This window comes from Danio aesculapii, chromosome 25, assembly GCF_903798145.1.
Source record: "Danio aesculapii chromosome 25, fDanAes4.1, whole genome shotgun sequence".
In the NCBI taxonomy this organism is placed as follows: Eukaryota; Metazoa; Chordata; class Actinopteri; order Cypriniformes; family Danionidae; genus Danio; species Danio aesculapii.
The window spans coordinates 19,213,160-19,240,867 of record NC_079459.1 but is presented as its reverse complement, the minus strand read 5'-3'; the positions used below and the strand labels follow the sequence as shown (position 1 = coordinate 19,240,867).

The 27,708-nt window shown below is 34.9% G+C and overlaps 1 protein-coding gene across 2 annotated transcripts in view; it reads left to right on the top strand.

The window, feature by feature from the left end:
- Positions 1–27,708, top strand: part of immp2l (inner mitochondrial membrane peptidase subunit 2) — a 211,557-nt gene extending 183,849 nt beyond the window's left edge. For both annotated transcript variants that reach the window (XM_056451658.1, XM_056451659.1), the window contains exons 4-6: positions 11,569–11,634; positions 18,066–18,168; positions 27,343–27,708. In XM_056451658.1, coding sequence (XP_056307633.1) covers positions 11,569–11,634; positions 18,066–18,168; positions 27,343–27,489 — 316 coding nt within the window. In that variant the 3' untranslated portion in view covers positions 27,490–27,708. The remainder of the gene's footprint in view (positions 1–11,568; positions 11,635–18,065; positions 18,169–27,342) is intronic.

The following is a 27,708-nucleotide window of genomic DNA, read 5'->3' as shown; positions in this document are numbered from 1 at the left end:
ACTGACACTATTTTAATTTACTATGATCTTTTATGTGAAGCTGCTTTGACACAATCTACATTGTAAAAGCGCTTTACAAATAAAGGTGAATTGAATTGAACAGTATAAAGTCAGGAAGTAAAGTTGGAGAGAGAGCAGAGGGTGGGATTGGGAAATGTCCATAAAACAGGGGACGAACTCAGGATACCCGAAACACATCAACGCTATATGTTGTGCACTGCCCAGGCTATTGGCACCCCCACTTTTCTTCTTAACGTTAATATTAAATGTGAAATTTTATAAAAATGAATACAAAATTTGTATTAATAGAAATGTTATTAATTAAAAATATATACATTTGTTGGATATCCTGTCGGATATGGTGTCAGAGAGAGCTCAAACATCCTGTAAGTTGAGAAAACACTTGCAAATAGTAAAAATCCTAACGAACTAAGAAAACATCTTCATCAATTTGATCAAAACACGTGCATGCAAATTATCACAGTACATGCAAATACAGAAATGGGCTGCAAATAGTGCAAACTACAACAGAAATGTGTAGGACCCCAAAAAAGTGACAAACCCTGCTGCTTCCTGTTTAGAGTCAAAAGTGTTGTAAAAAATAAGAGAGGTACATTTTTTTGTATTTTTTAACATCCTGGTCATACGGTTCTTTGACGTTTGTATATTTTTAGCCCTAATAATCTGACTTATGGCACAACTGACAATACCGCTGACTTCAAACCGGAAGCAAATGGGTCCATCACTTTATGGCATCCCCTACACATTTCTTTTATAGTCTGCAAAACATTTCTGTATTTGAATGGGTTGTGAGAATTTGTGTGCATAACTGTAGAAGATATTTCTATTTGCACGTGGTTTCTCAACTCATTACAGCTCTCTTAGCTCCTTCACAGGACCTTTAAAGGGGTGGTCCAGTGTGTATTTTTTTAAGCATGGTTCTGTTTATGGGGTGCAAAACAATGTGTGTTAATGCTTCATTTTAATTATATACTGCTACTCAGCTAACATGAAAACGACTGTCATAATTCCTTGTTCCTCTGAAGGCCTCCCTCAAGAGAGTCTTATTGGTCATCTAACATAATGTGCTGTGATTCGTGAATCAACTCCACGTCACCAGAAAGCATCATGCCTCTACTAGCCACATGCTTTGCCGTTGTGTAAATACTGTCAGTCAGAGTAACTGTTAGCAGTATCAGTTTGAGTCTGAATCAGACAGAAAATTAAGAGGACTCAGCTGAACTAATTCTCTAAAATAAAATCTGACAAGTGTTTTTCATATATATTCGGGTTATAAGCATGTGTAAGTAATATTAAATGTTCACTTATCTTTTGCGAGTTTGATATTTGAGATGGAAAGCGGCCTTCCAGAGAGACACTGCAGCGCTGGTGAAGATTTTGGGTGTTTACTGCGGTTTGGCGGATAAATATAAATTTGTAGCTAAATTGTTAACGATAGCAAACATCATTTCCCATTGTTTACATCCTTGTTAACGTCCTTGCTACAACATTCCACAGCTTTGTCTATTATGGTTAGAGCTGTTCCTTTTCTGAGGAGTTTTTAGCTGAATCCAGCACTGAACTGGCAGAGATTCTATAAGTTGTCCTTTGTCAAATGCTAGAGCTATATCTTTCTTATAATTCTCTGGAGCATAATCAAAATTAAATTGTAAGCACTTATTTTTTGTGTCATGCGGGGTGAATGCGCGTAACCTGAAAGGGTTATGACATCATAAACCCGGATGTATTTTTTCGTAGTCCCCAAACTTCATTCGCTGTAGGCTTTGCTAAGCTAACTCTGTAAAAGCCAATGTCTCCCTTTGCATTGAACTTTGAGGGTATTACATTCAAAGATGTTGTTTCTGTTCACCCAGCTACATTACACATCAACTTAAGTTTAAAATATGATATCATAAAGGACCACCCCTTTAAAGATGTTTATACAGGGCCTTTGTACACAGCAGATGTTATCCAGACCAAATGCTTTTGAAAATCTAAAAATATCTTCAAGGCATCAATGCGCTAGCAGGCACATGTAGCAAACTAGCCTTAAAGCTAAAAAGCTTATATTCAGTGGCTTTAAATATTCACATATTAAAACCTTTCTAGAAAACAAAATAAAACACTTTCTTATGACCTTGTGGATTCTTTTGACAGCAAACTCCATAAAATGTGATCACACTTGTGTGACCGATGCATTAGAACTAGCATCAAGCTAAGACAAATTAGAAGATTTATACCACTTTTTTGACTCAAAAATCACAGTTGAGCATTTGCAATAAACTCCCAGTTGTGAACCAATGTGATCATATACAATAACGAGCCGAAATAAGTCATAAGTACCATTTTTGCTTGATAGCTGCTAATAGCTAATGCTCATGTAAACACTTATTATTCTTTTAAAGGAGCCAAGTCAGAAAGAAATCACATACAAGTCATATGCTGTCATATTTGCATGTTTATTATATTTGTTCAATGTTGAATGGTTTTAGGGTTTTTATCTGAACAACAAAAATACAAAAAGCATTTTGGCCTAGTCTTAATATTGTGTTTTATTGTTGTTGTTGTTTTATTAGTTGTTTTCATAAATATTACTCAATGCAGGCTCATTAAAAATATGTGCTATAACTAATATTTTTGTCAAACCATAATTGAGGCCTTGAGACAAAGAACCATATGCTGTAAGTCCATATATTCACATTTTGAGTAATATGATTTTTTTTTTCACTTGGATTGTGAACGTTATGCGATATATTTTTACTCTACCTGAAGATAGACAACAAAAGCTTCTCAATTCTAAGGAGATAACATTTTTCAGTGTCATACAAAGTTATGATGATTTATATTTCTAAAATGTGGAAGAACAGTATATCTCCAGTTAGTGTGGAATAACAATAGAACTCCAATTCATCACATCACTTTAAACCACTAAAGATCTGATTCTTTTATCTTATTTTTAATACAGTAACAGAAACGTCAGGTTAATATTAAGAATTTCTTTCGTGTTTATTATTATTATTATTATTATTATTATTATTATTATTATTATTATTTGTTTTATTTATTTTATTTATTTATTTATTTATTTATTTAAAAAAATTAAACAGAAAATGCAGAAAATGACTTTCTTACAGTATAGGAAATAACAATCAATTATAAACAATAAACAAACAAACAAACAATAAATAAATAAATCTTTATCATGGTGGGCGTAGTCTCTGAACTTTTGATTACCTTTTGTATGTTAAGATACCTGCGTTCATGCTACTTCAAACTGTTCAAGCGCACCTGTGTATATACTGCTTCAAACTGTTCTTGCGCTCTGCTCTCTCACGATATAAATAAATATATAAACAAACTCTGCTTGCCGTAGTTTACACAGGGCTGGTGGGAAATATGCATTGATACAGCTTTATTATATATGGTATGTAGCCAGGGCTTGACTTTTTTGAACACCAGCCACTGTGTCTAGTAGTTTTGCAACATTATTAGTCACTCACCATTTTCACTAGCCACAATTTTGTTGTTGGGAAACTATATATTATATGCATAAATTTGACTTTGGCACGCTAAAATTACTTGTTTTATATTTTTTGTTATGTCCGCATGCCTCCTCATTCATTTCACTTTTTGTGTTGGTTGTGTCGCATTGCAATTAGTTTTTATTTCACAATGACTTTTCAGGGCTCAAAATTAAGGATTTACCAAATTTATCTCTGACCACACCAAAAATAAATAAATTATTATTTCTTAGCCACAAAATTTCTTTAAAAATAATTGACATTTAAAAAATAACTATTGTCATGTATCTAAAATATGCACAGTAGTCTGTCCTGGCTAAAGGTCTCTCAGATCACGAGTTAACTGCACATAAACGGGGAGTTAAACTCATATTAAAGCAATGTTATTGTAAAAAAATGATTAAAAAAGAGTATATTAACACAAATAACAGTAAGCAAAAGAAAACATACCGTGTGATATTGAAAGGATGACACGGTGAAAGCACTGACCGCTGCTGCTTGCAAGAGGATATATATATATATATTTTTTTTTTTTTTAAATCTTGAGCTCTTGAAAGCAGCAGGACTGGGAGTGCACAATCATCGCTTTTTTTGTCCAGTCTTTTCAAAGAGAACTGATCACACCAATTGCGTTTCCTCTAGACACGGTTGCTTCGCGCGAGTAAACGGGAGCGCACACGCCTTTTAACAGTCGCGCGCATCACATCACCTGTGCGCACGAGTGATAATCCTCTCATTCGGTATTCACCTGCTTTGACGAACACAGCTAATTTTATCAGTCGTGCTGCTTCTCGATTCTAAGATCACATTTGACGAATATTGGGCTGTCCTTACAGAATTCTGCTTTTAAGAAAACTAGAATTTAAAAATTATTTTCAACCAGCCAAAGTGGCTAGTGGGACTGTCTGTCTAACCCGCCACAGCCGAAATCTACCCGCATTTGGCAGGTGTTAATGTCAAATCCCTGTATGTAGCTATATATTGATACGTTAATTGTTTATGTGGTGTTTAGCGCTCCTCGGTGCGTCCAGAGAGAGAGAGAGATAACACGTCACATATACGGTTCTTCCACTCATCTCTTTTGGTGGATTTTCCCTGATTTTGTTCTCCTCTTTGAATTAAATATGGTTTCCCAGCATACCTCAAAGCCTTCCTTACTCTGTCCTTCCATTTGTTCATGTCAGCTCTCACTTTTTTGCTGAGGTTTTGCCATTTAATGTTCGAAGTTGACATGACAGCAAGCCGCATCTCGATTATTCTTGGTGGACATAAAAATTTTTTTATGTGTAGCACTATTTTAATGTTTATTTTAATGTTTAAAAGACTCATGGTTGCGTAAAAATATCCCCAAACTGTTTGTGTATACAAAGTCCACACATTATGCACACACACAATTATTGTCACATCTCTTTTTTCTTTCTTTTTTTTTTTTGGACCTCCCCTATGTATCTCCATATGAACAACTTCTCTGCCAAAGTCGTTTTGCTCTGTAGCTCACTTTATATGGTGTTGTTATGCAGAACACTCATGTTCAAGTCGAATGAAGCATGGTACAACAATAGGGATTAAAGTACTGTAAAATCAAGGTAAAACTACACTTATTTTTGTACATTTGCTTTTGAAAATACTATTGGTTGTGTTTAGAGAAGGGTTGAGGCCAGTGGTTTGCTGGATGATCTGTAAGAAAAGCCAAACATTCTCATGGACGTGTATCTGAAACGTACAACAAAACACACCCTAAGTAATGTACTTCATATTCACAAAAATACAGACAGTGCCTTTTAGTAGATTTGTCATTTGAAATATGCAACAAGACGTGAAGTTTTTTTCCCTCTCCGCTTTCGCCACTGGCTTGCATGATTCAGGATCTGTAGAGCTGCGCATCGTTGGATTTGCTCTTCAGTGTTTGGACTCTCAGTAGTGATTATTAACCACATTGAACTGAGCTAAACTGAACTGAACTTAAACACTACAAACTGAACTACACTGTTCCAATCTACTATGACCTTTTATGTGAAGCTGCTTTGACACATTCTACATTGTAAAAGCGCTATACAAATAAAGGTGAATTGAATTAAATTGAATTGAACATAAAAAAAACTAAAGCTTTCGATGAGCCTGGGCTGTTATTGCTTGATTTTAAACTGCTTTTTAAAACTAAGCCATTTTTATCAAGTATTATTTTTGGAAACTCCTCATAATAGTGCCTTTTTCATTTCTTACACTTTTTTCCAGTATGTCCAAAAGTTTTTTGCAAGACATTATCAGTTTTGGGAGGCTTCCGATAAGTCACTTTTAACACACACTTGGCCAGGCTCTTGCCTTTACTCTTGTAAAATCCTACTTGACAAATCAGAATATATTCTCCCAGCATGCCGTATGTAACACTTGAGATAAACACCAACAACATTCAGGCCTGCAGAAGTAATGAAAATCACAAATCAGGCTGAGCGTCAGGGCTGTTGCAGAGGAGGTGTGTGCGTGTGTGCGTGTGTGCGTGTGTGCGTGTGTGCGTGTGTGCGTGTGTGTGTGTGTGTGTGTGTATGATGGATGGAGGCTGCGCTGGAGCTGTTTGAAGGTTTAACACTGCATCGCATCTGACAGGAAGCTTGAAGTGATGTACAGTAGGATTGATTGATTTTTTTTCCATTTAAATCTGAAAATAAATGACTTCTGAGGTAGAAAAGTTATAAAGAGTTGTACTGTATTTAAACCAAAAACACTGCACTGTTTTTCTTTATGAAAGCAAACATTAATAGAGTATGTTCTGTAGGAAAATACTATTTCAGTGTGTTATTTTTTTAATGGACATTTTATTTTACTACAATTCCAAAAGAGTTTTTTTGTAGGGATGCCATAAAAGAACCATTTTGGTTAGAAAAAAAAACTCTAAATGAAAAGATCATTTTACAATCTAATGAAAATTTTGTGAAATGAAAAGGATTAATGGATGTAGAAGAATCTGCATGGAACAACTGATAAAGAACCATTATTTTTAGACTTTGTGTAGTTAAATATTTATTTAGTTATATATTTATTTAAATAAAAGTTTGTTTGCAGAATGAAATAAACTGAAAAGTTGTAAAATGCTTTTGTAAGTTTATTGTTGTAGACTTTTTCAAAGTTATCTACCAGTATTTTATGTAATTAAGTTGCACTAAAATATCACAAATCCGATTTTTCTTATAATTTTGATTTTATCTCACAATTGAATTGAATTGATGTCATACTCAATACAAAAGTTCTTAGCAATTCTGAAAATTGCGATTCTTAAAGAGAAAAGCCTGTTTGTTGACAAAATACACTCACCGACCACTTTATTAGGTGCACCTGTCCAACTGTTTGTTCATACAAATTGCATTTTGGCTCAATGCATTTAGGCACGTAGACATGGTCAAGACGATCTGCTGCAGATCAAACCGAACATCAGAAGGGGAAAAAAGGTGATTTAAGGGACTTTGAACATGGCATGGTTGTTGGTGCCAGACGTGCTGGTCTGAGTATATTGCTGATCTACTGGGATTTTCAAGCACAACCATCTCTAGGGTTTACAGAGAATGGTCCGAAAAAAGAGAAAATATCCAGTGAGCCGCAGTTCTGTGGGCGCAAATGCCTTGTTGATGCCAGAGGTCAGAGGAGAATGGCCAGTCTGGTTCCAGCAGATAGAAAGCCAATAAGATTGGCAACGGAGGTATGCAGAAGATCATCTCTGAATGGACAACATGTCAAACCTTGAGGCGGATGGGCTACAACAGCAGAAGACCACACCAAGTGCTACTCCTGTCAGTAAAGAACAGGAAACTGACGCTACAGTTTCACCAAAATTGAACAATAGAAAATTGGAAAAAACGTTGCCTGGTCTGATGAGTCTCATTTCTGCTGGGACATTCGGATGGTAGAATTTGCTGTCAACAACATAAAAAGCATGGATCCATACCGCCTTGTATCAATGTTTCAGGCTGCTGCTGGTGGTGTAATGATGTGGAGGATAATATTTTCTTGACTTTAGGCCCATTAGTACCAATTGACCATCGTGTCAACGCTACAGCCTACCTGAGGATTGTTGCTGACCATGTCCATCCCTATATGACCACAGTGTACCCATTTTCTGATAGCTTATTCCACCAGGATAACGCACAATGCCATAAAGCGTGAATCATCTTAGACTGGTCTCTTGAACATGACAATGAGTTTACTGTACTCAAATGGCCTCCACCATCACCAGATCACCAGATCTCAATCCAATAGAGCACCTTTGTGATGTGATGGAATGGGAGATTTGCATCATGGATGTAAATTCAAAATTGTGATTTCAGACTTGCTTAAAAACTTGCAGCTGCTAAAAACTTGCTATAAAAGCCTATAATCTTGCAGTCAGATATTAAAACAAAGTGATAAATGCAAGATGTTAACTTAGAATTGCATAAATTCTGAACTGCATTAAATTACTAGCCATTTATGTGAAATTATTTGTGAACTTTTACATCAATTATTTTTGTAAAAATAGTTTCTGCTGTGAATGCATAATATAAATAAACAGTATTCAAAAGAAGATAACAAAAAATAGTCTTACTGTCATCTTAAGACACCAGTTTTGGTTCTTCAGCGTTTAGATTTTCAAGACATGGTGTTCAAACTGTCACAAAGAAAGTAGGCAATTTCTCACTGAAGTGCTTGCTCAGCGTTTGAGAGACATTTGGCACCAAAGCACACATTTCAACCGAGAGAAAAGTCATCTCATAAGAAGTCTTACAGGGCGTGTTGCAGCTAAGAAAGCATTCTTGCGGAAAGGCAACAAGCAGAAAAGATTACCGTACATGAAATTCCATACAGCACCGAGTGACAACCAAAGTTTCAGAAGTGGATGATATGAGAAGTTTGCAGTCTTGCGGATGACGAGGTTGTGGCTCGGTCGCTGTCAGGGTCATTGTGGGTAATGATGTGAGGGATCAGGTCAAAACTGATGGAACTAAAGCTACAAATGTGACGCTTCTTGTGATCTTACCTCAAAGTAAACCAAATGTGGGATTTGGTGTAAGAGAAAAACTCTAAAATATTACAAAACAGGTTTGGAAAGGTCATGGAAATCATTTCTCACTGAAATGGTTTTGACTCTGTGGTGATAGATGATGATTTATAATAAACGGTCTATAATTGATCTATAATATATGTTGCGTTAATAAAATATCAAACAAGGGAAGCACCAATTTTTCTACAAGAATGATTGTGCTGCCATTGCCTTCAGTTTAATCTGCAATTAATAATGTGTAACGTGTTGACAGTAAGAAGGTTGCAGCAGTTGATGCACATGCTGACTGTCTGTTGCAAATAAAAAAGAAGAGTAAAAACAAAGTGAAATAGCTTGTTGCCTCAGCAAATGCATTTTTGTTGCATGCTGACACTGCTGGTTGGGTTTGGGGTAAGGTTTAGTGTATTTTATTTGTTATGAAAACAATAAAGCTAATTTTATGCTAATTTTAGACTTTTAGCTTCACTCATTGGCTATTTGATTATTTAATTGGCATGATATATGCATGAGTCTGCATAATAAATTGTTGCAACAGTTACATTTATCTACACTACCTCGATCCCAGTTGTAAGAGCAATATATAATAACTTGACTTCTGGTTGATCATTTGGAAAAGTGACAGAATGTAGATTTTTCCAATGGATCATCTGTTGATCTGCATCCCAATCATCACAGATATCAGTCAAGTTTGGTGAAGGAAAAATCATGGTTTGGGGTTACATTTAGTTAGGGGGCTTGCGAGAGATCTGTATAGTGGATGGCAATATCAACAGCCTGAGGTATCAATACATTTGTGCTGCTCATTACATTACAAACCACAGGAGAGGGCAAATCTTCAGCAGGATGGCGCTCCTTCTCATCCCTCAGTCTGCACATCAAAGTTTCTGAACGCAAACAAGATTAAGGGGCTCCAGGATTGGCCAGCCCAGTCACCAGATATGAGCATTATTGAGCATCTCTGGGGTAAAATGGAGGAGGAGGCATTGAAGATGAATCCAAAGAATCTTGATGAACTCTGGGAGTCCTGCAAGAACGCTTTCTTATATAAATAATTTATTTGAGTCATTTTTTAAGATGTATGGATGCAGTCGTCATTTCCACTGCACCATGACTTTATATTCTGATTCTTGTGACACTCCGGGAACAGACAAGTGTCGCTGACATCCAGCTTCTCCAACGCCTAGACTGCAGCTCTGCACAAGACGTTTGGCCAGAGGAGAAATGGTCGTGCCCAACTGAGACTGGTTACTCTCGAGGTTTTTTAATTTTTCACTTTCGGCAATTGGTGAAGTTTTTTCCTCGCCGCTGTCACTACTGGCTTGCATGATTCAGGATCTGTAGAGCTGTGCATCGATGGATTTGCTCCTCAGTATTTGGACTCTCAGTAGTGAATATTAAACCACACTGAACTGAGCTGAACTGAACTTAAACACTGAAAACTGAACTGACACTGTTTCAATTTACTATGATCTATGTGAAGCTGCGTTGACACAATCTACATAGTAAAAGCGCTATACAAATAAAGGTGAATTTAATTTAATATTCTATACTGTACATTATTTCTGTAAAGTGACAAGACTTTTGTCAAAGTCAAACCTTACTTAAATAAACTTAAATAAAATAAACTTAATAACCTTAAATAATTAAAAATCATGGCATGGTCATACTTTATTTTGGTAAAATAAGCGTAATCTAGAGACCTTTGCCTTTCATATAAGCCACTTCTGATACTTGTTGTTCCTAAAACCTAGTTAGGCGGCAAGACTTTTGTCAGGTAGTGTATTTTTGTCAAAATTGAACATCCTCTATGGTACCATACACTTGACATTTTACATTTATCGTGCCATGAAAAATTCAGTTGCTAATAGCTAATGTTAGTCTTTAAGCACAACTCATTGGCCCTCTTATTACCAGACTGGCGCGATATAATATATATACATAATATAAATATAATATATATTTAAGTTCCACTCTATGCCTACTCTAAAATGCACAGCTAATATAAGCTAACATTAGCTTTTTACCAACATTAAACACTGGATTTTTTCCTATTTTCAAACTTGCACTATACATGCATGAATCAGAATAATACAATTTTAGCATATTCGCATTTATCTGAGACGTTTCTGATAAAATAAAATAAAAATTTTTATAGCTCTACTGTACCCTCAAATGTGCAGCTAATATGACATAATGTTAGCTTTTTAGCAACGTCAAACACTTGATTTCCAAACTACTACAATTTATGCATGAACTAGTAATACAAGCATTGTCAGAGGGATATTTTAACTGTTGACCAAAACATTTTGAGCAACTTCCTGGACTTACACTTTGAAACTGTTGTGAAACATGCAGCTAACATTAGCCATTTAGCAGTTCTGATCTGCTATTTTTGAACGTGAGCAATACGTGCATGAATCAGCATTATAACATTTTTCCATATTCATGTTTATCTGAGACTTTTCTGAGGAAGTTTAAAATGTTTTATAGCTTTAGATAATTTTTTAGCAAACATTTGATTCTCAAACTGCCATGTTACATGGATGATCTAGTAATAAATGTGTCATGACAGTGATGAACACAATTTATTTACGCAACTTATTGGTCTTTCACTTTGAAACTACAATGAAAGATGCAGCTAATATTTAATTTAAGCTATAATATATATTTTAGCACAACTTATTTGCCATTTGATTTTCAAACTGCTGAAATGTTGTTGTTGTTGTTTTTTTACAGAAATTGTTAACATTAAAATTATTTACAATTTTTGCACCACTCTTTGGACACTAAGTTACTGAATCAAATGAAATACAGTCTAATAACACAGTACTTCGAAAATCAAGAGTTTTGACATTTTATGAAGCCTTTTCTTGACTTCCTCCAATAGATAAGACCCATCTGGTCTCTGAAAACTGTCCCTAATGCCCCATAATCCACTGAGCTCAGCAGCATCCTCAAATAAACCCCGAGCAGGTCTGTCATCACTATGCAAATGTACAATCTCGTATCTGTTCACAGGAGCCCAAAGAACCCTCAGCAGAAGATCATCAAACGGGTCATCGGAATCGAAGGGGACTTCATTAAGTAAGTTTGTTGAACAATTGTTAAAAATAAACATACAGTTTAAATCTGATGAGGCCAAAATGGCAAAATCATTGATAGTTGGGTTTTAATGGCAGAGTGTGGTTTGTTGCCACTAAAATGTTGCCTGAACAGTGTTTACACAGACTAACAGGCCTTCATATAACCATGAAAATGAAGCTTGACAGATTTGATTGAGCTTATTAAACATGTCAATTCTGGCTTGGCCTGCTTTGAATGCTTGTATTGCACAAATGCACTATTTAGTATCTGTTAATGATACTGTTATGTATCATTAAAAATTAAAGGCACGGTGTGTATTTTCACCAATAGAGGACGCATATTCACAACAATCAATGGCATTGGAATGTGGAATCATTGAAGTTGTTATCCTCATTACATCCGAGATTCTAAATAATTCTCATGAATGAGCTAAAGTATTGAAAACTTACAGTATTATCATGATGGTGTGAATCAGAATACGACATAATTAATGATATTAATAATTTCTTACATTTATAAAGCGCTTTTCTGAATACTCAAATCGCTTTATAAATTTTTGGGGGGAATCACCTTATCCACCACCATTGTGCAGCATACACCTGGATGATGCGACAGAAGCCATATTGTGCCAGACTGAACACCACTCAATAGCTGATTGGTGAAAAGGAGACAGAGTGATGAAGTCAGTTATGAAATGGGGATGGTTCGGAGGCCATGAGGGACAGAGGCCAGTGGGGAAACTTGGCCAGGAAGCTGGGGTTAAACCCCAACTCTTTTTCGAAGGATATCCTGGGATTTATAACGACCACAGAGTCAGGAGCTCAGTTTAATGTCTCATCCGAAAGACGAGGCTCACTAAGCAGTCCCCATCAATATACTGGGGCGTTAGGACCCACACAGACCGCAGGTTGAGTGCCCCCTGATGGTCTCACTAACACCTCTTCCAGTAGCAACCTAGCTTTCTCATGTGGTCTCCCATCCAGGTACTGACCAGGCACAGGCTTAGCTTCTGTGGGCAACCATGTGAGAGTTGCAGAGCTGGTTGCTGGTTAGGGCCCAGTTTACTTCAAATGAATTAGAAAAAAGAACTGAAATGACATAATTTTTAACAAAATCCAGTCAAAACAAAGTTCTTTTTGAGTTTGTTTTAAAACCCCAACCCTCACCCTAACCACAGCAAACTTTTTATGGAGTTTGTTTTGGTTATGAAGCTCTTCAAGGTACCATTGGTCCGTGATAGTTACTCAATCGCTGAGTGTGTGCTGGAACTCCGCCTTCTTTGACTTGCTTCGTATCCATGCAGTTTAGAATCAGACACAAGAAAAACCTTCAGCACAACAACACCAAGTTAGCAACATAAATATTGAAGTGTCGAGTAGCAGAGCTGATACAGATTCGCAACTGTACGATCACTCGCAGAAAGACTTGGAAATAACGTTTCACTCACCAGATTAGAAACACAACCGCATGGTGACCAATGACTGTAAAAAATATAGACGACGCGACATCGCCTTTTCCCATTGAACACTTTGAAGGCAAAATGCCTCGTGATGGGCACAAACTGTCACAAAAGACTGCTGAAATTGGAGCTTGGGCATGCGCAGAGGGGACTACCAGATGGACCCAGAAGCGGAGCCGCAAAATCAAGCTTTCAACCAAATGCATGTACGTCAAATCAAGCATACCTCCTGAACTTCTCACTTGACCATTCGTATCTACACTATAACAAATGCTCGCTAATATAAATATAAGCACTTACATTTAAAAACACGCAATAATATATGATTTAGTTTTAAAACTGTGATATAAGCTGTTATAATTTAATAAAAACGATACATGTTGCACTGCAGAAATAAGCAATCTTTCATACAGTCTAGCCCAGTGATGGGCAAACTCGATCCTGGAGGGCCGGTGTCCCTGCATAGATTTGCTCCAACCCTAATCAAACACACCTGCTTGTAGCTTTTTAGTGATCTTAAAGACACTAATTAGGGTGTTAAGGTGTGTTTGATTAGTGTTGGAGCAAAACTCTGCAGGGACACCGGCCCTCGAGGATCAAGTTTGCCCATGCCTGGTCTAGCCTGAGTTAGACTCAGGGGTGTTGCTAGACATAAAACACTACTGGGGCACACACCCCCTTCCCCCTCAAAAATGTAGAGTTTTCATAAAAAAAAAAAATAAATAAATATATATATATATATATATATATATATATATATATATATATATATATATATATATATATATATATATATATATATATATATATATATATATAGCTGGAAAACAATGTTAAGACACAACTGGAGTGATATACTAAGATCATTTAAGAAATCTTTTGCATAAATATTAATTTCATTATAATGAAATTCTATACACAATTCATTAAAATACAAAAATTTCATTAAATTTTATCTGTTGTCTTAAACTTGACACATGGCAGAGAATTAGGTTTATTAAGTCTTACCTTCCTGACTCGTCATCCCTCCTTTTTCAGGAGTTTTGTCGACTAGCTAAACAAAAAAGGCTATTATGCCGGTTTTACAACGCATGAGTGGCACGTGAGCAGCAAGTAGCCTACTTTTTTGGTGCGCACGTTAACTACTGGGACTAGCACTGGGAGAAGAGCGCGTGCGAGCGCACACGCGGAGATGCTTCAGTTTGCTTTTTGATTACACTGCTTTCACCAGCGTTGGTTCGGTTGCACATAGAGAATAATGTCTTTATTTCGGAACCACCACTTTCAATAATCAGAATCAAAATCAGAAAGAGCTTTATTGCCAGGTATGTTCACACATACGAGGAATTTGTTTTCGTGACAGAGCTTCTACAGTGCAACAGGATTACAGAGACAGGACAAAAAACAGATAATAAATATAAATAAAAAAAATAAAAATAAAAATACACTTGCCTATTAATTAAATCATATCTCAGTCATGCATTTCCTGGGCACTGGCGATTTTTACTGGGGCACGTGCCCCAGTAAATTGGGTCTAGCGGCGCCCCTGGTTAGACTCAACTATAAGCACAAAATTATCTCTCTTGTAGCAGGGTTGTTGGTATTTATTATCTTCGTAGGGGTTGAAATATCACTTTTAAAATATGAACAATAACATATAGGTTTTTATTTTTAAATAGCAATCAACAGGACCCAAAATATACACACCATAAATAACAATTTACTATGCAGGAAAAATCGTGCATTTAAAAGATAAACACAGTAAGATTTCTAAATATTATCAGGATATTTACGCATCCCATCCCTGCACTATATAAAACAATCCTTGTCAATTTGTACAATAAGCTTAGCAGTATTAATACATCAACTGATATCTATCAGTTGCTGCAACATCACTTGTATATTGTTTATAATTTTTTACCTTCGTTTTCATTTGCTTTATTTGATGACTTAATTATATCTGGCAAAGAGGAATTTACCTTCATTTTAATGTTTATTAAAATGTCCTAAAATGTATTACAGTCCTGTTATAATGCTACTCTGTGCAGTCTAATAAAATGTACAACATATTAAAGTGCTGTTGGTGTTGCCATGTAAGTAAAAAAGGAAATCAGGAGTGCGTTAGCATCAGACGTCCGTAGCATGGTGACACAATAGCTATGTTTCCATCCACCTATTTTTTGGATGGACCCATTTTTTTGCGCATTTTGGAACATTTCTAAAAGGTGCAATATGCAATAGGTGATCTGCTATAATGCTAGCATTGGCATAATAGCTTAGAAATTTTACATCCCACCCCTGCCGTCCAAATCCACGCCTCCTTAAGTCATGAATCCGCGAACTCGAACCAAATAGAAATAACACTAGATCATGTCCTTCACCAGTTAGAAAACTTTATAGACACACGCACTTTGTCGAGCGTAGTTGTTGATAGGAATTATATTTCCCCAAAACTGGCATTGGGGTGAAGTTGGTTTTATATTCACACATTCTGATCTTCTCCTTAATAATATAATTTCAGAAAAGTATTGTTTGCAGATTCTAAATAGTGAAATCATATAATCAGCCAATGACTATGAAATACAACATTGTTCACAGTCACTGAAACAGTGCTAATGTTGTTTTGAAGTCATGCCTACATGCTATTTTAAGACCCAATATTCAAAGTAGCATTAGAGTGGGAGCGTGTCACAGGCTGTCACTTCAAAAATGAATGAATGTGGGAATATAAATCAAACTTTATCTCAGTGAAGCTGTTTAGGAGGAAGAGTGCTATTTACTCATGTTTTGTTATTCAACTAAATCAGATAAGAAAAAAGGAGTGCTATAAACAGAAATATCCTGTCATCATTTTACATTACACTTACGTTTATGTTACCAAGACCACAAGTGACTTTTCATTTTCAGTTGTACTCGTTGATCCTCGTACATCACTTGTTTTCAGCTCCTTTTACACTCGAACTACTAAACGAATGCTTAGGTCTATTTAATAAATAGATAAATAGTCAATCTTTTGCCGGACATTTTTAGAGGCTGAACAACACTTCCATACATATAAACCCATTCATAAACAAGAACACAATCTAAGCTTTGCGTGGATGAAATAGTTTTAAAACATACCTGTCTAAAAGTTAAACTTCTGCCATGATGTCACCCTTCTGATCGTTGTTTTGAACTGCATGATGTAATTTCCCTCCTGCGTGCAAAAGTAATTCCAATATCGACTTAGGATTTAGAGGGTTTTGATTCTGCATTTTAGGCGGGACCTCTTTCAAAAACAATCTTTCTTTTTATGGATACAAGGCCACGTTGGTCTTTCAGAATGAAGTTCAGGTTGATGCAGAGTTTGCCTGATGTCTCTCTGTCAGCTGTAGATCCGTGCTTCATGTGAAAGTGCAAGTGAAGCTTAAAGAGGCTGCAGAAATTCAGATTTAAATATGTTGACAGACAATTTGAGATACCTGTCATAATTGAGTTATTTGTCAGTCCGAAGATTTTTATTAGTTGAACTTTTTTTTAGTTTTATGTCTTACCCAGAATATAAAAATACATTTAGATCATTTACTTTTATCATTACTATTGGAATGTGAAGAGAGTTTTAACCAGCACAACAAAACATGTTTCTGAAAACAATCACCTACTGCACCTTTAAGAGAAACTTCTGAAAGGTTGTTTTGGTCATTTTAAAATCCCTCAGCCAAAGTCTGTCATCACCGTGGTTTAGTATTATTACCTCCCAGAACTGTCTTGAGCTGTTGTGCTCCCAATGAGCTTCTCTCGCACCTACAAAAGCCACAATGAGTTCATTGTGTTTCATCTTCTGAGGTGTAGGTAATTTACTATATAAGAAAAAAAAAGGCACTCGGTGACTTCTCCTACTGCAGCATTCTTTGAAATGTTTGTTATAATGTAAGTTCATAGGTCAGCAAAATATATACACTCCAAAAAAAAATATTTAGGCCGAACAAATCAGATTTATGCATTCTGATTGCATATAAAATTTCCATCCATTTAGATTACATACGTTTAACATAAATGAATTAATAAACATTATGTGATTGATATTTGTTAGTTAAACATATATGAAACAAATTAGAACATTATTTATGTAATATTATCAATAAATCCAACGTGTTTTATTAATTTATCTATTGTGTGGCATATGGAGCTGCCACAGTTTTACCCCCAAATATTACATAAACCAATCTCATAGAATTTAACTAATTGGATCTGGATTTTTCTATATATGTATGTAGATATTTATACTATATTCATATATTTTAACTGATTAAATCTAATAGTATCCATATTTTAACATATTTTAACATATTTAGATTGATTATAAGGAAACTAAGGAAAAAACTGACAAATTCAATGAAATCCAAAGGTTACAAACAGTTAATAATAAACTTCATCATGATTCATTTTTTAAGTGTAGCATTGTTCTAGTGGTTTGTGATTGTTTTTTTTTTACACAAACTTTACATATTGTGCCTTTAATGTCTCATCCAGTAATTCACAGCCACCAACATTACATCTCAAGGTGATCCTGGTGGATTCACTCGAGGGAACCCCAGATTTGATGACTTCAAGAGTTTCATTTCATTACAATTCATAAGAAGATGAAGTTAATTTGGTTCTGTGATGGCTGAGGTAGAAAAGTGATTAAAAATCTTAAAATTTCCTGGCTCGATAACGCTTGCAGCACTGCCTGCAATGGATATGAGCTATTGCTTTGTCAGAAAGTCATCTTAAATATAAAACAAAGACCGCAGCAGCTGTGAGAACATTAATTATTGATCTGAGATTTAGAGAGCGGGCCAAGAGCCAAATGCAGGATTGCTGGATGCATGTAGCTGGTCAACTGTAGCATAAACAACCCAAAACTGAACAATAGCCTGGTGTTTTTCTGCATTAAGAGCAATCGGAATTCATTACTGTGTTAACACATCGTTTGTTTTTCTTTCATCAGAACCCTGGGATATAAAAACCGTTATGTAAGAGTTCCAGATGGACATCTGTGGATCGAGGGGGACCATCATGGACACAGTTTCGACAGCAACGCATTTGGGCCGGTAATGAATTAATTAAGTGCTTGCTAAGAGGAAATCTTATAGACATAAAAAGAAGGATGGAGAAAGGTAATATATACACTTCAAGGCAAAATATGTAAGATAAGTTGATTAAAGTATATAAAAACCAAAACCAAAATGTTTCAAAGGATGGTCAAATCCAGAAAATAAGCCATTTAATTAGTGACATTATTATTAAAATTACATACTGAAAATTTCATACTGTGCCTAAGGTGCAGTCATATTTACTGTAGCTCTATACAATGTATTCATTTTAGAAAAAAAAATTATATTTTAAAATGCAACTTTTAATTTCACAGTAATCCAAATATCATGTGCCATGCAAACAGTGTTAATCTGCCTGAAATTAATTTTGTTGAACAGTGTTTGCTTCATACAATACTAGGAATAACTCAACTAAAGGATAAAAATGTAATTACATAAGTGAAAAAAATTAAAAAGACTGGGCTCTATTTTAACGATCTAGGCGCAAAGTCTAAAGCTCATGCAAAAGCATTAAGGGCATGTCCGAATCCACTTTTGCTATTTTAAGGATGAAAAAAATGTGCTTTGCTTCCTGGCCCATGGTCTAACAGGTCTTGTGCTTATTCACTTAATGAGTTGTGGGTGCGTTTTGAGCATAACGTGCATTAAACCAATCAGAGTCTCATCTCCCATTTCCTTTAAGAGTCAGTTGCATCGCACAATGGCACATTTGCTATACATTGCGGACTTTGTAAGTGAAAAAGCTGATAGCTTCTAGTGAGAAAACGGTTAACAAATCATCTGCAGCGCGCAGATAAAGAATGAGCCTCCTTCATTTGGCCTCTTTGCTTTTACGCTTTACTTTACTCCTTTACTTTCGTGGATAAGGAAACGGTGTTGTACGCACTCTGCTGAAGACATCCATAAGCCTACATATTTAATTTTGTTTGTTAAGCGCAAAGATTTGTTTCAAAACAATTTCTACAGTCAGTACTAATTTCCAGCAAACAAATAATTGAACAATAATAAGGAAGTGTGGTCAAAAACTGTTATATCCAAACACACGTCCTATTCTTATGCCCTGTATGGTGATGCAGATATCTCCAAAACTCGACTAGTGGATTAATCTAAACTTGATTTTATTGAAATAAATATAAATATGCATAAAATAAATAACACTGCTAATACTAATAACATTATACAAATGCAAGTTGTCATGAATAACTGAAAAAAGCTGCTTGGAGTTAGTTGTTTTTATATTTATGTAGAAAAAAATATATTTTGTAAAATTTCAATCCTGTAATTTTTTCATATGTAAAGATATCTGTGTATTGCTGTAAATCCTGTGTGTATTAAGCAATATGTAAGAGTTTGAACCTGAACAGGGGTATAACTAACATGCTCTGCGCTGGACTTTAGAACTTTCAGTTCTTCAAAATAGCAACGCGCCAACAATGCACCTTAACACACCTCTTTTTTCGACCGGCACACCCATGAGTATACAAAGGGGAACAAAGTGATTTGCTATTTAAACAACGTGGCGCAAAATGAGAAGATTAGGGTTGCGCTTGTCTGAAATCGTGCCAAACACGTCTTGCATTATTGCGCTGGTTGTATAATAGGGCCCTATATTTTAAATATCTCAAAACTGTAGTCCAAATAATTCTCAAACCGTGCCATTATTCTTTAAAAGTAGGTTCATTTATTTAATTATTCAATAATAATAAAAAAATAGTAGTAGTATTGTAATATAATATGATTACTGTTGTTATTATTTTTATTATTATTATTATTATTATTATTATTATTATTATTATTATTATTATTATTATATATTAATATAGTACTTTTGTAGTAACGATCATTATTATTATTATTATTATTATTATTATTATTATTATTATTATTATTATTATTATTATTATTATTATTATTATTATTATATATTAATATAGTACTTTTGTAGTAACGATCATTATTATTATTATTATTATTATTATTATTATTATTATTATTATTATTATTATTATTATATATTAATATAGTACTTTTGTAGTAACGATCATTATTATTATTATTATTATTATTATTATTATTATTATTATTATTATTATTATTATTATTATTATTATTATTGCTTTCAGAAGTACATTTTACAGTGTTTATAAAGGACTGTATGTGCAAAAGTATCCAGCCTGTCATTTTCTTCTATAGTATACACGTCAATATATTTTAGACACATTTGTCTGTGTCTAATCCACAGGTGATCAGTGCGAGTGGCTTTCAAACTTCCATTTTCCTTTTTCAAAAGATCTTTTCCGGACGTCGCCACCGTAGGGAGATTCAGCCACAAATAGGGACGCGATTATAAAAAATTCAACAATCACAGACAAAAGATTGCCTCTTTCTCGGGACTCTGTTAACAGCCTTGATCTGCCGCTCTGTAATGTATAGAGATTGAGGTATTATTGGTTCTTTGAAGACGCTTCTCCTCAGATACATTATTAAACAGAGCAGCCAGTCATTTTACAGTCATTCCCAATACCTCAAGCTCGTCCTTGAAAAGATTTTTTAAATGTTGGTTTGGGTGTTCGGAAAAACAAATTGTCCCGTTCGTTTAGTCACTGAATGTTTGTCCTTCTTGTCAGAAAGCAAATGAATAGGGTTCTTGTTAAAAGTCAAACTTTCTAGGTCCATTTTTTTATCCATTACTCAAAATGCTTTAGGTTTTTTTAGAGACCAGGAGGGAGTGTGTTTGGAGAAAACCCATTGGGTCATAAATCAATAAGCAAATATTCTTGTTACATGTTTCAGGCAATTGCTTTCACTTTTGTCAGGACAGACTGCGCTGTTACCCAGAATTGATGTATTATGCAGCAAGATGTGTGTTTGTGTGTGTTTTTCCACTAAATGTCTTTTTCAGGGCAACATTTAAAGGAATAGTTCACCCAACGTTCTGTCATTTACTCACCCTTGACTAGTTACAAATCTGATTAAGATTATGTTGTTGTCATTCTGTTTAACGCAAACATATTCTGACGAACAAACAAAAAATAAATAATAATACACAAACTGGTTTGGAGCAAGTCAGGGGTCAGTAAATGATGAAGATCTTTTTAAGGCAAGACACTGCAGGTGAATAAGGTGGAAAAAAATTATAAACTAGTTATCAAAATTTAACCATTCAGTGATTACATAAAGATAGACACACTATATTTTTTATGATGTTGTTTCAATATGCAAATTAAGCATTATTTATTTAAATGCATACACTACCTGACAAAAGTCTTGTCACCTATCCAAGTTTTAGGAACAACAAATAATAACGTGACTTCTAGTTGATCATTTGGTATCAGAAGTGGCTTATATGAAAGGCAAAGGTCACCTAGATCACATAATATAAAAAATGTACAGTATAAAGTCATGGTGCAGTGGAAAAATAATTTATATTGTATATGACTCCCATGACTGCATCCATACATTTCTGCAATGACTCAAAGAACTTATTAATAAAGTCATCTGGAATTACAAAGAAAGCATTCTTGCCGGACTTCCAGTGTTCATAAAAATTATTGGTATTCATCTTTAATGCCTCCTCCTCCATTTTACCCCAGACATGCTAAATAATATTCATGTCTGGTGAATGGCCTGGCCAATCCTGGAGCACCTTGACCTTCTTTACTTTCAGGAACTTTGATGTGGGGGCTGAAGTATGAGCAGGGGTGCTATCCTGCTAAAGAATTTGCCCTCTCCTGTGGTTTGTAATGTAATGGGCAGTACAAATGTATTGATACCTCAGGCTGCTGATGTTGCCATCCACTCTAGAGGTTTCTTGCATGCCCCCATACTGAATGAGACCCCAAACCATGATTTTTCCTTCACCAAACTTGACTGATATCTGTGAGAATCTTGGGTCCATGGGGGTTCCAGTAGGTCTTCTGCAGTATTTGTGATGATTAGGATGCAGATCAACAAATGATTCATCGGAAAAATCTACCTTCTGCCGCCTTTCCAAATGATCAACTAGAAGTCAAGTTATTATATGTTGCTCTTACAAATAGGATCAACGACAAGACTTTTGTTAGGCAGTTTACATTTTCTCATTTTCTATCTATCTGTCTATCTGTCCGTCCATCCATCCATCCATCCATCCATCCATCCATCCATCCATCCATCCATCCATCCATCCATCCATCCATCCATCCATCCATCCATCCATCCATCCATCCATCCGTCCGTCCGTCCGTCCGTCCGTCCGTCCGTCCGTCCGTCCGTCCGTCCATCCATCCATCCATCCATCCATCCATCCATCCATCCATCCATCTATCTATCTATCTATCTATCTATCTATCTATCTATCTATCTATCTATCTATCTATCTATCTGTTTGACATATTAGAGTCAAAGTTTTTTTTTACAGAGAGGATTTGGGGAATCTCTCTTTATCACTCCACAGTTCACAAAATACTCCCAACTACTAAAAAGAATAAAATAAAATGTTATAATCAGGCAAGTTATGTATGAATATACCTCTGTAAAAATTATTTAACAGATTAAAACTGTGAAGTTTGGTTTATGTACTGTAAATAGAGATTTATGAATGACTCAAAACTCAATTTTGAGAAACCTTTTTTTTTAAAAAATGTGTATTGTGACCTGGACACTTAAATAAAAAAGTTTATTTCAGATGTTTACATTTAAATGGAAACTAAAAGCACTATGAAGGGCTGAAAGATTTCTCAAATACTGTGTTTTTGTCTGCAGTGTCTTGCTTTAAATATTTAGAAGACTTTTGACTGATATTTAATTCTGCAAAATCTTTCCATTTTTCTTTTTTTTTTTTGGAGGCACTGAAAAGACTCCAGCCTTTTCACAAAGCTCTTATTGAAAGTCAGGTCACAAAGCCTCACTGTCTGAGACTGTGGGTTTATTTTGCCCACAAAACACTGCAAAATGTCACACTCATTCGACTCAGACGTCCAATTTGTGGACTTAAAGGGACAGTTCAGATAACAAAATGAAGATTCAATCATTATTTACTCACCGTCGTGTAAGACTTTATTATTAGTTCATGAAATACCTTCTATTGTGTTACACTGAAATGAGAAAGTCATGCAAATTACGTAATTGGGTGTTCCATACTGGGAAATTTATATAAATTACAAAAATACTATACTGTAAAAAAACACCAAATGTAATTAAGGCAAATACAAAAAAAAAACAGCTAAATTAACTTTAAGTAAAAAGTTTTTCATTGTTATTATCATTTTTTTTAAATCATGATTAATCACATAAAAAAGTTAGTTTTGAAGTCAGAATTATTAGCCCCCTTTTGATTTTTTTTTTTTCTTTTTAAAATATTTCCCAAATGATGTTTAACAGAGCAAGGAAATGATCACAGTATGTCTGATAAAAATTTTTCTTCTGAAGAAAGTCTTATTTGTTTTATTTCAGCTAGAATAAAAAGCAGTTTTTAATTTTTTTAAACATTTTAAGGTCAAAATTATTCGCCCCTTTAAGCTATATATTTTTCGATAGTCTACAGAACAAACCATCGTTATACAATAACTTGCCTAACCTAATTAACCTAGTTTAGTTACATGTCACTATAAGCTGTATAGAAGTGTCTTGAAAAATATCTAGTACATATTATTTACTGTCATCATGGCAAAGATAAAAGAAACCAGTTATTAGAAATGAGTTATTAAAACTATTATGTTTAGAAATGTGTTGAAAAAAATCTTCTTTCCTTTAAACAGAAATTGGGGAAAAAATAAACAGAGGGTCTAATAATTCAGGGGGGGGGGGGGTTTGCTAATAATTCTGACTTCAACAGTGTGTAAATTTTATACATTTGTTTATTATGTCGTACACACACATGGACAAAAAACAAAACTACACAAAACAATTTTGCTGTGCAATATTCTGCACAACCTCTTTGTACAACCTCCTCACCCTTCTGTATTACTCTGCCCACATACAGCGTCAAGCAGAGGACACTTTGCTGTTTGACAAATATTCCAAGAGACTTTCCAAGGGGCATGTGCAGGCTGAAAATTGTGAAGAGCGGGGGGGTGGGGGGTTGTGCGAATGGGGTTTGTCGCGAACTGAAGAGTGGGGGGATTGGTTTAGGGACACTTCAGATCATTTTGGAAGGGCACTTTCTATCCAAGACTAAAAAGGGCATGTGCACTGCACCGGTTGAGCCCTATGTGTGCACGTGCCTGCTGCTGTTGGACAACATAATGTACTTTTGAGGCTTTTTTTAGTCGAGGATGTAGTTGTTTAGATTGCAACTATGCAGTTTATTTATAAGGATAGTGCCTATTTTAAAATATAAAAAATTTCTGAGAGACAGCGTGTAGGCGTCCATTAGCCAAAGACGGTTGACGTTGTCTATCCACAAGATGGCGCCAGGGCCACATGATAAGCGCTTGCTTGGAAGATTAAACAGCGTGATTTTTAACTACAGCTGATCAAATCATTATTAAACTGGTAAGGGATATTCTAAGTCAATCTCTCTCTTTTTTATAGATTGCAACTATGCAGTTTATTTATAAGGTGCCTATGTTAATACAGTTACTTTCCTATCCTAGTTCTCAGCAGTGTTATTCAGAGACCTCACCCCGAACACCATTTCATTCCATTTCATGTCAAGTTCAACCTTATAATCTAAAAATGTCAGCAAAAGCACCTGTTTTGTCATCACTTTAGACGTTACACTAGAGATTCATTCAAACACTACAGTTGCTCTAAAGTGACGTTGGTGACTTATATATATATATATATATATATATATTTTTTTTTTTTTTTTTTTTACATGTATATCAAAATATAAATAACATTTTCTTAAATATTTGGATGCATGTATGTATTTATTTATACATAATAAATATACAGAGTACACACAATCACACTATTATTCATTCATTCATTTTCCTTCGGCTTAGTCTCTGATTAGGGTCGCCAGAGTGGAATGAACCACCAACTATTTTACGCAGCGGATGCCCTTCTAGCACACCCACACACTCTTCACACACACACACACACACACACACACACACACACACACACACACACTCACACACTACAGTCAATTTTGTTAACCCAATTTAGCTATACAGCATATCTTTGAACTGTGTGGGAAACTGGAGCAGCCAGAGGAACTCAAACGTGAACATGTTGAGAACATGCAAACTCCACACAGAATTGCCAACTGGCCCAGCCGGGACTCGATCCAGCGACCTTCTACTAATAATGAGGTGCAAGATGTGCTTGGCATGATTTGTTGCTATTTTCAGAGCAACGCAACACTAATTTTCCCATTTTGCAAATTGCAAATCCATTTTCATCACTTTGTGGACTCTGTGTGCCGATCTAGAAAGGAGGTGTGTTAAGGCGCATTGTTGGTGCGTTGCTATTTTGTGGAACTAAAATAGACTGAGCAATTCACCAGCTAAAAGCAGGTCTAAAGTCCAACACAGAGTGCATTAGTTGTGGACCTTTAATGCATTCACATCGCTTAATACACACAGGATGTACAGAAATACACAAATATCTTTACATATGAAAAAGAATAAAAGGATTAAAGTCTTACAAAAATTATTATTTACTACATAAATATAAAAACCGCTCCCTCCATGCCTTCTTCATCTTGGGGGGCTTTTATCAGTTTATTGGTGATGATTTTTCTTTTGTATAATATTATTATAAATATTTATTATATGCATATTTATATTGTTTTAATAAAAACAAGCTTAGATTTGTCCACTTGTTCAGTTTTGGACCATATGGGGCATAGGACGTGTTTTTTGACCAAACTTTGTTACTATTGTTCATTTATTCATTTGCTGGAAGTTAGAACTGAATGTAGAAATAGTTTTGAAACAAATCTTTGTGCTTAAATTAAATTAAACATGTAGGATGTCTTCAGGAGGATGTCTAATGGATGTCCTCAGTGGATTATTTTGGATTATAAACAATCTTTGCACAGCATTAGTTTTTAGTTACTTTATTACTTCAACTTAAAACAAAAAATCAGAAATGTTGCCTTGGCAACAGCATAAAATGGTTAATTAAATTACTCATAATCGTTTTATAATTATGAAATAAGTTGATTTTATGACAATATTATGAATATATTTTATGATTATATTAAAATGATGACAAAAATGATAATTATAATTATGTGATGAAAATTATGAATTAAGTAAAAAGTGGGGTATAAGTCACTGTTGAAAAATGAGAAGAGATGGAATTATGATTTAAATGTTGAAATTGTCAGAAATTCCCAGATAAAGTTAAATTATGAAATCAAAAGTTAAAAATAATCATAGATATAGATAAATCTCTAAATGATCACTTCAATAGTCAAAATTGTGGCTTTAGTGAAAATGATCATTCATTCACAATTGGCAAATTATATAATGTCATTTTTGGATACAAATTATAAAGATTATTAGATAAATAGTCTAAATTATGACATACTAAAAGTTAAAATTAAAAAAATATTATATAAATAATCACTTTCTGCCATTTTATCTCATAATTTAAACTTTGTATGTTAAAATATTGTTGATTTTGTAGGTCATATTTTCAGCTTTTAAATGTAAAATTCTGACTTTTAAAGTCATAATTTATATTTATTTAGATTTATAAACTCACTTAGAATTTAGATTTTAAACTCACAATTGCAATTTTACAGAATCATTACTTTTTTCTTACAGGTGAATTTGCCAGGTTGGCAATGCAAAAATGTACACTTTCATTTACAGTATTTTAAGCTGAAATATTAAAAGAGCAAAAAAACAAACTACTAATAAAAGACAATAAAATTACAAAAATATTTCAATCGAATTATAAAATAAGTGCTTCTAAACTGTGGTCTTTTCCTACTGTTAAGTGTACAGTATATCATCCCCTTCAGGTGAGTACATGAGGACACTCCAAATCAAGGTTTTTGGTAGTCTCTCTCGTGTCTTTCTGGCTGTAAAACTCAATGAAGTGCCATTCTCCGTATCGCTTTGTATTCACTTCGCAACAAAAAGCATGTAATTCTTGTTCCAGTAGGTCTTTGTTAAACGGCAGTCTATCAAAAGCTACTTTCTCCTTTAGAAAAGAGCCGTTTTGTCTGATTTTATAGCTCTTCATGGTAGTTTATGAACAGCAGCTTGATGATTGTGCTCTCCGCAGGTTTCTCTGGGTCTTGTTCACGGCCGGGCGTCTCACATCATCTGGCCGCCCAGTCGGTGGCAGCGGATCGAGCCGTCTGTCCCTCCAGACAGAAGACCACTGTTGAACTGGGACAGAGCAGCAGAGGACAAGTATGATGATGACTGAAATGAAGGACAATCGCTGTTGTGCAATCCACGTGTACAGTAAAATGGTCTTGTGGAAGACATTAATGGTCATATCACAAGCCAAGATAATTTTCCAGTTTTTTAGCCTCACGTCAGGTAAATATTGTTTGTTTATATTCTTGACTGTCTTTGACACACAGATGAAGACAAAATATATTATACTCTTTTAGCTTTAGTAATAAAACACATTGTCATAGAA